The sequence below is a fragment of the Sebastes umbrosus genome, chromosome 6, assembly GCF_015220745.1.
Source record: "Sebastes umbrosus isolate fSebUmb1 chromosome 6, fSebUmb1.pri, whole genome shotgun sequence".
In the NCBI taxonomy this organism is placed as follows: Eukaryota; Metazoa; Chordata; class Actinopteri; order Perciformes; family Sebastidae; genus Sebastes; species Sebastes umbrosus.
This window is the reverse complement of record NC_051274.1, coordinates 2,261,761-2,278,755: the sequence shown is the minus strand read 5'-3', so window position 1 is coordinate 2,278,755 and position 16,995 is coordinate 2,261,761. Positions and strand designations below refer to the sequence as shown.

The 16,995-nt window shown below is 45.4% G+C and overlaps 1 protein-coding gene across 1 annotated transcript in view; it reads right to left on the bottom strand.

Annotated features, from left to right (window-relative positions):
• Positions 1–1,885: 1,885 nt before the first annotated feature.
• usp19 (ubiquitin specific peptidase 19) overlaps positions 1,886–16,995 on the bottom strand; it is a 29,548-nt gene continuing 14,438 nt past the window's right edge. Inside the window, 18 exon segments of the mRNA XM_037771493.1 lie at positions 1,886–5,178; positions 5,181–5,450; positions 7,791–7,966; positions 8,099–8,265; positions 8,438–8,590; positions 9,432–9,648; positions 9,912–10,022; positions 10,127–10,518; positions 10,959–11,102; positions 11,240–11,358; positions 11,455–11,595; positions 12,206–12,307; positions 12,435–12,545; positions 12,689–12,799; positions 13,027–13,185; positions 13,417–13,550; positions 15,481–15,673; positions 15,923–16,161. Of these exon segments, the coding sequence (XP_037627421.1) occupies positions 5,128–5,178; positions 5,181–5,450; positions 7,791–7,966; positions 8,099–8,265; positions 8,438–8,590; positions 9,432–9,648; positions 9,912–10,022; positions 10,127–10,518; positions 10,959–11,102; positions 11,240–11,358; positions 11,455–11,595; positions 12,206–12,307; positions 12,435–12,545; positions 12,689–12,799; positions 13,027–13,185; positions 13,417–13,550; positions 15,481–15,673; positions 15,923–16,161 (2,990 nt within the window). The 3' untranslated portion in view covers positions 1,886–5,127.

Below are 16,995 nucleotides of genomic sequence, written 5' to 3'. Positions count from 1 at the left end.
AGTTTGGAGGAAGCAGGTCGCTCCAATACTTTGTTCCTAGCAGCTTGATAGCTTGATGCTAAATTCCTAGCTCTTGTTGCTTGAAGTTAGCTGGTCAAAAGGCAGGCTCTCGCATCTTCTGCCTTTGAAGAAAGTTCCTTGTGTTTCTATGTCTGTTTGCTACAGTCCATAGATCAGAGCAGAGCTGCTTCTGCAGCGTCTGGGTGAAAAGGCCCAGAGCTGACCTCCTGCAGGTCAGCAGGGGTGGAGAAGGAGAAGAGGAAGAGAGAAGAGAAAAAGAGGCAGAACTAAGGGGATCCCTTTGCTTTTGTCCTGATAGAATTTCACTAGTACGTATGAATGAGTCATCATGCTACAGTAACCAATGGTTACTGAGCTGATGTGGTTTCTTACCACCATCTTGATGGTGGGTCCCAACACCAGATAATCAATGTTATCCACTTCACCTCAGTGGTCTTAATGTTATGGCTATCGGTGTATAAACCTCAGATATAACACCTACCTAGAATAGTTATACATGTCTACTAAAACTGTAAAGAAAAAGAGAATAAAACCATTAATGTAAGCAGTTCTCAAAATTGTTTTTATTTATATTAACCATTTATATGTATCCACAGCAGCATTCAACTATCCCCACTTTATATATACGCAGTCTATTACAAAGGAGAGGAGGGAGACTGGACAACTCACACCAAACTGAGATAATGAAATGAAAAGGTTTCAGGTGGGGGGGGGGGGTATTTAACAGGGGCGGGGCTTACAGCCTGTAGTAACATGCAGTCATGCACATTTCAGTTTATACTGAAGCTTTTGACAATTGCATCCACAGGATCGAATATCTAAACGAGTACAAAAAAGAAGAAGAATACGCTACAGCAACAGAAGCCAAATGAAGTTTATAAAGCGACAAAAGACAGAAGCGTGTGCCCTCCGTATTAATAAAAGTAGCAGGTCAGCACCCGTCTCACGCTGGTTGTCTTTACATCAGATGACTCCCAATCCCAGTTACAGAAGAACCCCGCCACAAACGGAACAACCCAGGCAATACCTCAACAAAGAAAAGTACACACATTACAACGATCTGTACTCGAGCTCCCCCGGATGTACCCTAATGACCGACCGGAGCTGTAGCCGGAGGATCAACGGGTGTGGTGCAGGTCAGCAGGGAGGCCTTCAGCTGGAGACCAGACCTCAAGGTGTGTTGGTGAGAGGAAGCCTGGCAGCCGCTCCACTGCACCCTGTCGGCTGGTGGAGGAGGAATCCCTGACGCAGCAGTTTATATATAGTATATATACTGTATATGTACAGTATATACAGAAGTGTGTTAGCTTCTGTGTGTGTGTGTGCGTGTCACTACATACACCGAATGGATATAACTAGCTTATTCAGTGTTTATCAATGGGTACGTTAATATGAATGGGAGAATATCAGTGATGTGTGTGTCTAGTTAGTACACTTCTATATGTGCATCTGAAGGTCTTTCACAAGTGGGAGCAGTTGAATCCTCAAAGACCACCTCCAGATCTTCCAGCACTGCACCGCTACGTTGACTCAGATTCAGATGCTGCCGGTTGTTAATGTGGGGGGGGGGGGGACCTCCCTGGATCACCAGGCTCTGATCAGGATCCCCTCCAGTCCACTCCATGACTAGTCCACCTCCTCCATGTTGCTGTAGGACGGTGCCGCACACTCTCCTGAGTGGGCGAAGAGGTCTGAGGGAACCTCTGGGGTCAACGTAGGCGGTCCTTCAGGGTCCAGGTCTGTCCCAAATAGTGACTGGCTAGAGGCCTGTAAAATAAACCAGTGTTAACGGTGAATGTTGCTGCTTTAGTTCATCTGTTTGGAGGAAGTGATGAGGATGTAAAAAACATACGTACAGACTAGAAACAGATGGGACAGTTTATTTCCAAAAGGAGTACAATGCTTTATATATATCTATCTATATATATATCTATATGTGTAGATGGAGGAATCTACATACATTATTGCAGGGGAAGTAAAATAGGTTATGATTCTCTTTTTAAATAATCAAAAACTCAGTGATTTAATGTATATTACAGATATAGAGACCTAAATCAGGATTATTCTACACACAGACATAGTTTCATCCTTCAGTCGGGTCCATTTCAATCCAGTCACCTAAACAACCATTTAAAGGGTAAAAACAGAGCAGCTTGTAGTGAGTTGAACTTCAGCTGTCTGGACAGGAGTTGAACATCCGTTGATCCACTGCTGCTGTTCACGTCTTACACAGTCCACAGTAGTGTAGAGCCTTGCATATATCGGAGTCACGTATCCACAGTGTGACGGCGCGTTTAAGGCAAACAAAGGTCACTGTTCTACCTGGATACCGGAGGGGTTCCCTGAGACACACACACACACTCAGTACACTCATCATCTCCAGTATGGACAGCTGGAGTCTCAACACTTCAAATCTGAAGAATCCATTTAAACTGCTGACTAATCATCTACAAATTTTAAGCTGTAATCAATAAAGAAAATCTTTTGTTTTGTTTTTTCAATTGAACAAATAATTGAGTAGAATAATGTAAAATGTGATGTTATAGAGCTCCAAACTGTCCATACCCAACAGCTTTCACATTGAAAAACATGACATTCAGAGGTGGACGGTAATTCCTTTATCAATAATTGCACATTCCTCGTTGAACTTGGCTGTGACGGGACTGCATGGTCAGTAAATGTCTCGTCTCATTTAGACCTTTGTTATATTATATCATTTCATCCTGAGAATTTTAAATCCTCACCTCTCTATGGCTTCTAAATGTTACATTAAAAAGAAACTAAAACAGACTTTGACAGGCATTTAAAAAAAAAAGAAGAAAAAAACAATGGAAAATAAATGTTAAAATGTAATAACAGTGAACTGCAGTAGGTATTGCTGAAAGAGTCGATGGTGTCTGGAGGCAAACTGCCCTTCTAAGGCCCATCAATCCATTTGTGTTCAATTTAAGGACATCAAAAAGGCATTTGGTCACACAAACAATAGAGCGTTGTCTTTGCTTCATGATATAACGACTGAAGTACTTCTTCTCTCATATTCATATTCATATTCATGCTGCAGGAAGCAGCGATGTCATTCTCTCCACAGTGTTAGTGCAATAAAAACTAAAGGACAGCAGCTTCCTCTGGAGCTCTTTTTGGACTAGAACGTTGTCATTTCTCAGCTTATAAGAACTCCATTCATTACTGAACAAATATACAGTTTGTTGGGTAAGACATCTCAACTAAAGGTCCACTTACTAGCTTTTTTTCATTGCTTTAAACCACACCTCATGGACTTCCTGGTACTCGAGTTAAGATTTATTTTGTGAACTGTTCCCAAGGTGAAGGTGATTAAATGGATAGTTCACATTGTAGGAGGTAGCCTACTTCTCCATAGTCACTGGATCACCTACAGTAGATGATGGCTTCAGTTCCCCGTCAGAAAGGGGCCGTCTGATGGCTGGATAAAGCAGAGAAAATATACTAAATATAGCGTACACTTAAACTGATTAGGTTGGGCCTCGAGTTGGGTCCATTTCTGGTTTTGCTGGTCCGGTCCGGTGTACGCGCTAACATCGGTTTGATTTTATGCCGCCTGGTTGATTCTGCATGTCATTGTGACACCTTCTGGCAAATTAAAAAGTAGCCGAACTTCAGCAACCTGTGCCGACGGCATCACAACACTAAATCCAGGTTGTTCTGCTTCAGTAATAAGAAATATGACAACATGATTAACATAATATTATGTCGGTTTATAAACGGACTAACGGAACCACGAGTGTCTGACGGGACGTGTGCGTCTGATGAGCCGAGGTCGTTGACTTCAACTGACACGTCCAACATGGAGATCACATTCAATAGAGGTCGGAGGGGGAACAGACGCACGCCCCACCTCGTGTTTGTTTGCTAGAAAGTTCATGTGTCTTTTGGGGTGAAGAGACAAGACGGACTGTCAGCCGGTGTGTTGCAAGCCCGGCGGCCCGTAACGTGAGCGAGTCCGAGGTCCGAGAGAGAGAGAGAGAGAGAGTGTGAGAGAGGGAGAGAGAGAGACAGAGACAGAGAGACAGAGAGAGAGACAGAGGGAGTGAGTGAGAGAGAGAGAGACAGACAGAGAGAGAGACAGACAGACAGCGAGAGAGAGAGACAGACAGACAGACAGCGAGAGAGAGAGAGACAGAGACCGCGAGAGAGAGAGAGAGACAGAGACAGACAGAGAGAGAGAGACAGACAGAGTGTGTGTGACGGACGGTGAGTCTGAAGTTGTCAGTAATGTTAGAGCTGAATGTAGCAGTACAGTGTGTGGACAGTTTAGACTGTTGGACGTGTCTTGCTGCCACCTGCTGATTAAAGTGAAGGGGGTTAGCCGGTTAGCCCTGAAGCTAGCAACAACTTGGGCCCAGGCTCACTTAAGGTGGGCTGTTAAGGTGGTCCGGCTATTCTCATTTTAGTGACCACTCCTCCGAGGTTTGGTGGAGTGGCTGCTGAGTCAAGTGCGACACCTAGTGGTAAAATTCTGTATACCGGTCCGGTCCGGTCCGGTGGCTTAATATCAAACCTTTTTGTAATGTTGACACCAGCCCGACCCTTCCCTTGGTGGGTCTTTCTTTTAGGTGTCTAAAATCCATTCTGCTGCTGCCTCCATCCACAGCACGTCTGTTTCTCCTAACTCCATCTACTGTAGTGATACGCTGACTATGGAGAAGGACCTCGTACAACCACACTGAGAAACCCCTGAACTGTGAGGCTGTCAGAGCTCATCATCTGAGAACTGTTTGAAAAGCACCCATCCACTGGAAGCAAGAGTCGATAGGATGCATAGAGGCAATGTAGTGAATAGTTTACAGTCAGTGTAGCGGCACTGTGTGCTGATAGTGTCATTCTACTGCAGCTTTAACTACCAGGTTCTCTCATGATGACCGGGATGTTTCTGCTGTTTAGCTGGGTTGAGCCAGGTAAAGTTCTACACACACTTCAAGTGTAGCAGTGCTGGTGGAACCGTTCTACCTGCTGAAGACCAACGGATGACTGACTGGCTTCTTCAACAGGAGTGGAGAAGTATTAAAAGTTAAACTGCCTCTTCCAGAGTTTCCTGTCTAAGCTCTGTTTGTTTGACCAACCTCACATTCATTCTCCTGGCTGCTCTGTGACCAACGAGCCTCTGCTCAGGTCCAGTTGGACTTGTAAAGAAGAGGGTAGACCAAATTGACCAACAGAGCAAACACGGCCGCCAGCGTGCCCAGAACAAAATAGCGCACGCAGTCGTCGTCGGGATAGTCCGTCATCCTCTGCCCGCGGTGCCGTCGCACCGCCCCTTCGCTTCTGTCTTCGTCTTCCTCGTCTCGGTTCCTCGCCGCCTGACGCCTCCGCAGCGCAGAGCGTGACAGTCCACGGGGGCCTTCGTCGAGCCCCTCCTCTTCTTCCTCCAGTTCCCGCCATATTAGAGAGGCCTGCGATTGGCGGAAACCGGTGTCAGCTTCTGGGAAAAGGCGTTGTCTAACAAATACTCTGATTACATTTAGACATATTAGGCTGGTCTACCCACACAGCGTCACATTAAGCTAATGACCTTCCCTGATGATAGTTTAGGGACAAACTGGAACACAAACCAGACGGTTGTGGAGTTTGGAGGATATTCACATGATTTAAAAGTAAACACAGTTGAGTAAATCAAACACACCAGAACACCAGAACTCTTCTCCTGAAGCCTTTCCTGACAAATCCCATGGAGACAAATGTCTGTTTGACCCTGACACGCTACAACACTTACCAACATGGTACATGTCAGAGGAGAAAGTTAAGGCGTAATTTGACTGTGGTCTTCAATACATTCACTGAACAACGCGTATAAAAGTGAATACGCTTTTAAAATAAACCACTGATCCCTTTTATCCCACAAGATCACACACAGTCTCATGTCATTATCAGCATCACAAGGTTACCCCTGACAACTGATGTGATAAAAACACAACACAGCATCCGTTTAATTTCTGTAGAGAGAGGAAGATCTCGTCTGGATACAGAAATTAAAGTGCATCTTCAGAGAGGCAGAAGTCAGAAATAGGAGACATTAAGAGTGAAAGAGATGGTGCTCTGCAGGTTCCCCCCTCTGAACCTCTCCACTCCATATGGATGCGTTAATGTTGAAGAGCATTCACAGCTCTCTCCCTCTCGGCACTCGTCAGCTGAACAGAAATCCTTCAATTCCACTACGTTAAAGCCGTGCACTCCGCCGGAGCTACAAAGATTGAAAGGTCTACAGATGCTAATGCTGCCTGACAGCTGAGCTTTTGTTGGGATCAAATGAAGCAACTATCTCAGTGAAGGATCTCTCCATTATGAACCCACTGGGCTGTAATCATTAAGCATCTTACAGTAGGAGCTCTTGTCAAGACTAATTGAACAGAGACATTGGTACTCAGAGACACTGAACACACGGGCTTCTCTCATAAGACCCGCCACATATACTGCTAATTCCTGAGTAGTGGCTGCTGACACATTTATCAATTTCCCAAACCCCATCTGAACACATGAATATGGACTTCACTCGTTTACAACACACAATGCCCGGCGAAGTATTTGGAATCATTTTTCAACGTAGCAGGCCCAATCTGAGTCTCTATCATGTAGAATAAAGTGATTTTAACGGGGCGCATCTGCAAACTATTTGAAGTCAGTTTTCACAGGTGAGCAATGCTTGCTTTCAATTAACTGTGATGCTGCAGTTCAGCTGTTTTCCCAAAACACTTTCAACCCAAGCTAATCCATTCACCCTGGCCTACACTGCCACGCTTTACACTAGCATTGGAAAGAATTCGTTTTGCTTTTATCAACCTAATAAAGGGACTGTTTGTAAGAATCTGAATTGCTTGTTAACAGCGACACCTGTGGCTGTTAAGTCAACTAAAGTCAGCGTCCTGTTGCTCGCGCTTGTGCTCGCTCTACATAGACAAGAACGAGCATCCGTCAACACAGTGAGGCGACACACGTCAGCTAAAAGCACAATATCACTCTATATTTCAGCTGCTTGGCAGTAATGTTAGCTGACCAGACGAAGGTCTCTCCATGAATCACTGCTGATCCTAGTGTTGTCCTGCTTCAGCCTCCCGACCGCGGCCGGAGAGAACAGGGGAGACACCGGAGTTTTGGTCGGAGACGATAACGTTTCTCTCTGCGGAGCCCCGTCACTTCACAAGACACGGGAAACCTCTGTTGGTCTGGAGGAGCTGCAGCAGTTATTTCTGCACAAACGTCCACTGTACATTCACTAGATATTCTCAGAGCTAAACTAACTCTTCTGCAGTGTGGAGTGTGCGCACATGCACGTGAGAGTGGAGTGAGAACGAGCGAGGTGTGTGAGTGAAGGCAGGCAGACAGAGGAGCAGAGTACAGCAGAGACTCCGGTCCTGGAGACCAAAGCTACGGTCTCCCCCGCGTCCTCCGACCGCGGCCAACACTGTTTAACAGACGGGCTTCACTAGATACAACCAAGAGGTTTTGGTGCTTCCGTGTAGTTTGTGTTGGAGTCTGAGTCTGAACAGCGTAGCCACACGGGAACGCGCATTGGACACCGACCCGGATTGATTTATACGTGTAAGAAGTTACAAACGGTCCCTTTAAACTGGATTCTGATCACCAGAAATGTTGCGTGGAGAACAAGATGTTCAAATTAAACTGAATATTCCCACTCAAAGGTTGGTGTAAGATGTGAATTAGCCCAGGGATTTTATAACCTTAGATAAAGGCTTAACCGTGGCTGTCAAAAGCCCTTCTGTAGGCGTGACCCTCACCTGGCTGGCAGTAGCTCCTGCAGCAGTGGGCGACTCGGCTCCTACAGGCCTGAGGAAGCGCGGCGGCCTCTCCACGGGTGAGTTTCGCCGTCGGTAGAACAGGACGTAGGCGTAGCGTGTCACCACCTGACTCTCCTCCACCATTGTCACGGTACTGTCGTCAAACAGACGCCAGCCTGTGGGACAGAGGAGGAGGAAGGGAAGAGAGGTTGAAAACAACAAGAGGAAAGAAGGGAGGATGGATTAGAAGACAACTACCAACAGTTGTATATAAAGATGGGAATAAAGCTCACTGACTGCACACTCACCAACATCACTGCGCTGGCTGTTCTTGTCACTTGGCAGGCGAGCGTAGGCTGTGTAGTGGCCTCCTATCATCCCTCCATAGTGGTTGATGACTGCATATAAGTCGTAGATGGGGGGTTGTTGCATCTCATCCTTCTGGCCAATGCAGAACTTACTGAGATCCAGATTCCTAGAGGACAGGATGACATTCAAGGCTGTGTTATGGAAACCCAAGTACTGCACGAGGGCTTAATCATCACAAACACGTTTTACATGTTATCACATCTTTTTACGTTAAAGACAAAGAAAATGTGCAGCAGATTGATATGTGGTGGAAATTCAACGCTTTATGGTACATTTACCTGACAGGAAAGTCAACCATGTCGTTGATCTTGTCCCTCCAGATGAAGCTCCTGAAGGAGAAGCGTTTGAGCTGGATGATCAGAACGTTGGGCAGACGCCACAGCAGCAGTTGCTTGGAGGCCTCTCGGTGCTGCTGGCACTTTGGACAGTACCTTCAAAACAGACAGAGTGTGAATATAAACCACTGCTCTACATCGCCCTGCTCCCCAGTGAAAGACAACGACCAAAAACACTACAGTTAAGGGATGAAATGTTGAAAGAAGTCAGTCGGTTTCAGGCTAACTAGACTTAAAGGGGACATATCGTGCTCAATTTCATTTTCAGGTTCATATTTGTATTTTGTGTTTCTACTAGAACATGTTTACATACTTTAATGTTTAAAAAAAACTTTATTTTCATCATGCTGTCTGCTTAAATATACCTTTATTTACCCTCTGTCTGAAACGCTCCATTTTAGTGCATTTCAATGGAGTTTGCTAGGCAACAGCTTGGGTCCAGGTTTACTTCCTGTCAGCTGATGTCATTCACATACACTGCAACAGGAAATAAACTGGGACACATTTAGAATGTTTACGTTTAAATATTGTAGATCTGTGACATCACAAACGGCTTGTTTCAAAAGCTCAGTTTCTGAATACGGGCTGTGTGTATTTCTCTGTGGATTAAGTGTTTCGATACTTAGTATTCATATAGAACTTAAACCTGCTTTATAATATAAAAGCAATGAAAATGTCACTTTTTATGATATGGGACATTTAAACAAGTTCAACATGTGTTTCTTTGTGTGCCTGGACAGGCTGAGACCTCCTCCTAAAGTACACATTGCCAGGATCTACTCCAGCCATGGACCATAAGGGCTGTGGGCTCTCTCTGGGTCTGCTGTGCAGCCAAAACTATGCTCAATAAATCCTTTTACACCACCTTCCCGAGGATTAAAGACATTTTGACCAGAAGGATTATTTGAGGTCGTAATCACAAGGTAAAGATCCCTACCATGCCTCCTCTGGTGCCAGCACCTCTGGCTTTGTGAAGAGGTTGAGGCACTGCTCCAGGGTGAAGTGTCCCGCTCTGGCTGTCTCACTCAGAGAGCCGGGGTCCTCCTCATACTCCAGCTCCTTGGAGCTCACCAGGACGTACTCTTTCAGACGCTCGTTGTTTTTCCACACCAGCTCCAGGAATCCATCTTCAGGGAGGTCCACCAGGAGGTCCTCTGCAGAGGGGTAAGAGGGGGGGGTGGAGAAAAACAGTGCTGGTGTGTTAGACCGTATTTCTTTATTAAGTACAAGCTTAAGTAACAGTACACACAGTGAAAAAGCATATAGCCTATCCAGAGAGTGGAATAGACCATGAACTATGGTCTGAAACATGACTGTAGAGGAACAGTAGATCAACACCTCTCTGACAGTCTCAACTAAAACTCGACATTCAAAATCAACATGCAATTTTCAGTCCTGAAGACGGTTCTGGTCGTACCTTTCTCATCCAGCCTCTGTTCCTTGTTGTTGGAGTCCAGCAGAGCTATGTAGAACTGGCTGGCGTGACCTGATGCTGATTCACTTGGATGCTGATACCCTGTCACTGCAGCTGCAAAAACAAGTGGCGAGAATGAGGAATAACGGGATGTAGAGACAACAAATAACCATCACAGAAATACTGCAGCATCAGCCTGTGGATAACCGTGTCATTACCCTCTGGCCGCACCGCCTTCTCACAGGACGTCTCCTTTTCAGCGTGAGGGTCCAGAGAGCAGCAGGAAGCGGAGGAGACCGGCTCAGAAAACCCTGAATCTGCAGTCTGCGTGGTGGAGAGCGATGTCTGGGAGGAGGCGAGGGAGTCGGACTCCCCGGAGTGGAGGGCTGAGGCCTGAGCATACTCTGCTTGGGATTCAGGCAGCAGAGAGGGACTCTCCAGCTCCAGATCATCTGCTCCTACAGTACCGCCACCACCCACGGCCTCGTCCCCTGGACTCGGACCCTCATGAGAGCCTGCCGGCATTGGGGGGAGGTCAACCCGGCACTGGGATGTTTCGGGGGATGTCCTGCCTGACTGGAAAGGAGGCTGGAACACGTTGACGGAAAACCTGCACAGAGAGACATCGGGGAGGTTCCATAATCAGCTCACGTCATCTGATAAGTGAGAGAGTCCACACATGAACAATGCACGCTTCTTCATCTCTACTGAATATATACTAGTAGATGTGACAGGACATTTATTTTCTCTAATTATTAGTGGGGTGTCATGATGACGGCTGACTTAAGATTGTCCTTCCACTTCCACTTCCACTACAGTGTGAGACGGACACAAAGTTGAGTCCATGTTGTAATGATGACATCATGCCCCCGTCTAAAACAGGTACTGATAGAACAATCACAAGTGTGTGTTTATGTATCCTGGATATGGAATCAGTAACATTGCTGGCTTCATCTCACATCTTACTAAGCTGCTCTAACATGTATACCGGTGGGCAATGATATATTCTAAATGATGACGAACACCAAGGCTAGAAGTTGGACTGTGTACCTGGAGTAACCCTCTAGTAGCTGGGTGAGACGGGCGTAGGAGAGACGGGACTCTGGCACGCTGACCAGGAAGGGCAGGCCCACGTTCTCAGTGTTGGGTCGACACATACCCTTGTGATTGGGCCAGTGGGTCTTCTGACACACTCTGGGAAGAGAGTTAACATGTTCATAGAAACGTTAATGGATTTCATTTAAGAAGAAAAATGTCACATTCCCCCCCCCAACAAAATGGTTCCTAACAATCTTTGGAGTGAGGCCGAGACGGCGTTAACTAGAACTCACTGATTGCAGTAGCCCACGCGGTAGCACCGAGTGCACCGCTTCAGCTTGTCCTCCTCAGACACCGGAGGCTTCAGGCAGGCGGCACACTTTGAGATGGGGATGTTAGGGACCTGGAGTCTCTGTAGGGCAAAACAGAAAGCCCTCTCAATATCTGTAAACTCTGACGTCTTTAATACGCTATAGAAATGTAAAAATCAGGACTTGGTTTGAATTACCTGCTGCACTCGGAGTAACACCACTCGCTCTTTGGCCATGTCTTTGGAAAGCACCTCAAAGCAGAACAACATGTCAGAGGAGGACACCGTGTCCAGGGAATGGGACGACAAGAACATGCGCTGGAAGCGGTTCTTCCCCACCTGAGAGTGAACAAACGAGTCCAGATTTATCCTTCAAGTGTCCTTTAACCATCTCTAAATCGTTCTATTTCTGCAATTTAGGAAATGATTACATCTATCTATTTTCAATAAATGTTAACTTTAGGACTTTACAGCGCTCTGGAGTTATTGGAACTGTTTCCATCACACGAGTCCCAAACAATGCTACGCAGCCACCGCTGGAATCTGGAATACTAATAGTATAATACTATTCACTACCGAGCCTGTTTATAACCGGTACCGACAACGTTATCGTCACTTCACCTGTCTGTCCTCTAGACTAAGCCCCGCACTCAGTGAGACACCGGAGCAGAGGAGAGAAATGATTGGGTGAAGTTTTATCTAATAATTCTGCTGCTGCAGAATGAATATAGGAGAAACACTGATTAGCAAAGACTCAACTTTATCTGCAACTGTGCAGAAATACTTGTATTAAACACAATGAATAGACATGCAAAAAAAAAATTAATTAGAATTTGAATATCAACGTTATGAATGAAGCTTGGAACTATTTGGTACAGCCCTATAATGAGTGCAGAAAAAACGGGAATCTTATCAGAAATTTCTGTCAGAGTGTGAAATTGTGCCGAACCTCTGACAGTCTGAGGTTCTCCGGTTTGACCCTGACACTCCTGGAGATGGATTCGAGGACCTCGGCAGTGCTGGAGTTCTCCTTGCTCACACTCACCAAAAACTGAGACACACATATACATAACAGGACATTAGAGCGTGGGTCACGGTGGGAACAGAACTGAAGCCACATGTCTGCATTACACTGTTAACTGACTATTTCACACTGGAAAGCAGTTATTTGATCTTACCTTGACGGGTTTTTTATGAGGCTCCTTCGCAAAGTAGAAAACTGAGAGCACCTTTTGTTTCTGGGGCAAGGGCACAGGCAGGTAGAGGAAAGGGTCAAAGGTGATAGATACCTGAAGAAGAAGAGTGAGAAGAAGAGTGAGAAGTAAGGAGAAGGTGAAAGGAAGAAGGTTAGACATTGCTGAAACAAGACAAACATCTAAAAGCATTTACTTTTAAGAAAGTAAACATTTTGTGGAGAGTTACTGTGCGTTACCTTGGAGCATGTGGGGCAGACCAGCTTGGATTTAAACTGGCCTTGGAAGAGGTCCACTATAAAGGAATCATTCCTCATCTTGTGCCTCTGCCATGCCTCCTCAGCCACCACCTGCACCAACACACAAAACACACATCATCACCAGGCCAAAGCGGGACTAGACTGGAGGAGCAATGGTAGCAAGATATTCTTTGACTTTGTTTTGATCCTGTGTAAAGTGGAAGTGATTATACTTAAAAACAAGTCACTAATCACAGCAGCAATTGCAATGAATTTACTTAATTTATTTCAAAACCAGACCAGCTCTAGATAATCTGGTAGGTGAGAATAACACCCACCTCATCCAGCCGTCCATCAGAGTCCACCGTCTCTGTGTAAGGTTTGTTCTGGATGCGGTTCAAGTCCTCGTGGAGCCCGTCCAGCAAGAAAGCCATGAACTCCTGGGCATCGTGCTGGGCATAACCTGTAAACTGACTGGCTTTACTGGCCACAATTGCCTGTACGGTTACAAACAAGCCACAAAGAGGAGAGAGAGGAGAAATTAAAACACAGATCATATTGTCCTTACTACGTTCAACATTAACAAGTTTCCCCTGAGGGAATTTCCCCTGAATGTTGAAAATGTGATCCATGCCGTCAAAGACAGAACACTTCTTAGCAGCTACAGCAAATATGAAAGATTGAGAACATATTTCACATGGAAATATCTCTGGGTGCTGCTTGTATACCTTGAGTTTTGAGGGTTGGAAAGCATGGTGTGTTCCTTTCCAAAGGGCCCTGAGCAGCACGGCGAAGCCGATGGCCAGCCTGCCTCCTGTTCCCAGAGGATTATTGCAGTTGATTTCTGCCTCAAATGCTCGATCTGCAGGGGCACCGAAAATACAGCAATGAGATGATAGAAGCAGACATCAATCACAGAAGTCACTGGGAGCTTAGATATAGATGGACAAGCATGGACACATGGGACATCATCACAGTGAAACTACCTTGGAATGACTTCCTGTGGAAACAATCCAAAAGTCTTTAAACACTTTAGAAACACGGAGCCTAAAATACTGCAGGTAAACCTGTCATTTGATTTAGAACATTTTAGATGTACACGCCTCAGTGTGTGTTTCAGGAACGGCTCCTCCTTGTGTTTGCTGTTGGTTACTGCTACAATCTCAACATTATACACATTTAGTACACGGCTGTGTTGAATACTCGATTTTGATTGATCAATCACGGCGTTCTGTAATTTCTCTATAGCAGACCGTTGCTATGTATAACAGACCGTTGCTATGTATAACAGACCATAGCTCGTATAACAGACCGTTGCTATGTATAACAGACCGTTGCTACGTATAAAAGACCGTTGCTATGTATAACAGACCGTTGCTATGTATAACAGACCGTTGCTACGTATAACAGACCGTTGCTACGTATAACAGACCGTTGCTACGTATAACAGACAGTTGCTACGTATAACAGACCGTTGCTATGTATAACAGACCGTTGCTATGTATAACAGACCGTTGCTATGTATAACAGACCGTTACTATGTATAACAGACCGTTGCTACATATAACAGACCGTTGCTATGTATAACAGACCGTTGCTCGTATAACAGACCGTTGCTCGTATAACAGACCGTTGCTACGTATAACAGACCGTTGCTATGTATAACAGACCGTTGCTCGTATAACAGACCGTTGCTATGTATAACAGACTGTTGCTATGGGCGCGGCTCTGATGTCGGATTCTGGAAGACCGTTTTGTGTCAAAATATTGATTTCTTCAGTAGGTAGCCGTGTAATAATCGGGATAATGTACAGCTAGCGGGTCATTGTTGTGAAATAAACCCCTTCAGGGTGATGAGAGACCTCTCCACTTCGCGTCGGGGTGCAGCATCTCCCTGTCGGGGATTCTTTCACAAAAATGACCGGCCAGCTGTACATTATCCCGTTACGTATGCCCTTTGTAAAACTTATTAAGGATTAAAGAGAACACCAACAACACCATGGTAACACCAGCTGCCATCTGACCTTCATAGCTCCTAAAGTAGTGTTCTTATGGTAAGAATGGTCCCCGAGCGAGGAGGAGCGTGAAGGTCCTGAAAGGTACATATACATGTTTTCTTTCATGTTCTTTTATGAACATAAGTAAACACCAATATAAAATTAAAATATTTTGCACTCAGTGGCTCACGTTACTGCAGTGTTTAATGATGTTGTCTGTGGTGATTTTTCTCATATATTTATGACTTTATAATCTCAAAGAATATTCAAGTTTGTTCTCTGAATATTACCCCCTCCCCCGGCCTTTTTATTTACCTACAATGGCCCTAATTCACAGTCGTACCAAAGTGACCTAGATTTGGCAGCAATTACTTCAGTGTTTTAACTGCTGCTGGTGCAGAACTACAGTCTTTCTGGCATAATCAGATGAAACGAGAGGAAGAGTCCTCATTAAATTGGCTCCTGTGGGTCACTTGGCACCGCCTGCGTGTTCATGTTAGCAGTCGCTAGGACCATCTGCGGGCAGAGGCACCCAATAGAACCAGAATTAATGAGGCCATAATTATCATAGCATCATCTGTTTATCTGTGTACTCAAGCACTAATAAAGCACACCCTGTCTTATTTCTTAGCAACATAACCGGTTAGCGTCTGTGGCAGGAGAATAAAGTAGTGTAATAAATGATGCATTTGGTCAACAACTTTTTATCAGAACAGCATTAAAATATTATTAAGCTGTACTAATTTGAATTAGTTTTTAATATGATCACAAGCAAACAAACTACATGCACTTTACCGTGGAAGTAATCCCTGAGTTCTCTGGTGTTGGACAGGGATTGGATGACACTGTTCATGAAGCAGGTGTTGCCGAGGTTGACCAATCCTGTAAAACCAGGCAGGCACACCTTCTTCTCCTCCTCTTCTTCATGGCGCTCGTTGCTGGCAGGAGGTGCGTGGGTCATGGGCTGCACCATGCAGGTGGGTTTAGGCTGAGACAGGAAAGATTTACACATTACAACAATTCAGTTTTCATCTTCACTTCTGCCTTCTAGCTGCTGGGACTACACTGCAATATAGAGGTTTTTTTTAATTATCCAAACATCAGGTTTATATTGTGAATATCTCTTCTGCTCCCACCGTTTCTATTCTTAGACTGATTAATATGCAGCCAGACTGACCAGTGTACCTTCCTTTGCCTCATCTCTTCAGTTTAGATGAGTATTTATCTTTCTGCTCACCGTGTTAACAGTGGGCTCTGGCTTGGTGATGGCAACGTGCTCAGAGACGGGGCGAGGAGCCACAGCATCCAGACCGCCGTCCTCCACTCTGGATGAGGCCTTAGGGGGCTTGGGTTTCTCCTCCCCAACCCTCGGAGGCTCCTCCTTGGCTGGGAGGCTGTGCTGGCTGCTGCCTGGCTGGCTCTTCTCCATACAGGAAGGGCTGGAGGGCACAGCGACCTTGGCGCCACCCACTGCACCTTAAACAGAGGACAATGGAGCTTGTGCTTAAAGGATGAAGGTCTACGACTAGAGACAGGACAGGGCTGGATAACATATAGCATTTGAAGCCTTTTCATTTGGACATACCTTTGAAAAAATTACTTTCCCATAATTTGAAATCATATCATAGAATTACAGCGATTTACACTCAAACAATCAGCTAATTCACATGTTTTGCCGTTTTAACATTAAGTTTTAAAGGTCTGCAAATTACCTCTGAGGTTAGAAGAATATCATTTGGTACCAGTTATAGGAAAAACAGGAATTTCCTTGAAATTATAGAGATTATAACAGCACGGGCACCCTGACCGGTCCCCATACGCAACAAACTGCTCCTCACTGTGTGTTCTGACACCTTTCTATCAGAACCAGCATTCACTTTTTCAGCAGTTTGAGCTCCAGCAGCTCTTCTATTGGATCAGACAACACGGGCCAGCATTCATTCCCCGCGTGCATCAATGAGCCTCGGGTCTGACCCTGTCGCCGGTTCACCGGTTTTCCTTCCTCGGACCACTTTTGGTATTTCCTGACCACTGCAGACCGGGAACATCCCACAAGAGCTGCAGTTCTGGAGATGCTCTGACCCGGTCGTCTAGCCAGCACTATCTGGCCCTTGTTGTCAACGTCGCTCACATCCTTACGCTGGCCCATTGTTTCTACTTCCAACACAAAGTTCAAAGTTCAAAATGTTCACTTGCTGTCTAATATATCCCCCCCACTGCCAGGTGCCATGGTAACCAGATAATCAATGTTATTCACTTCACCCGTCAGTGGTCTTAATGTTATGGCTGATCGGTGTATATTCTCCAAAT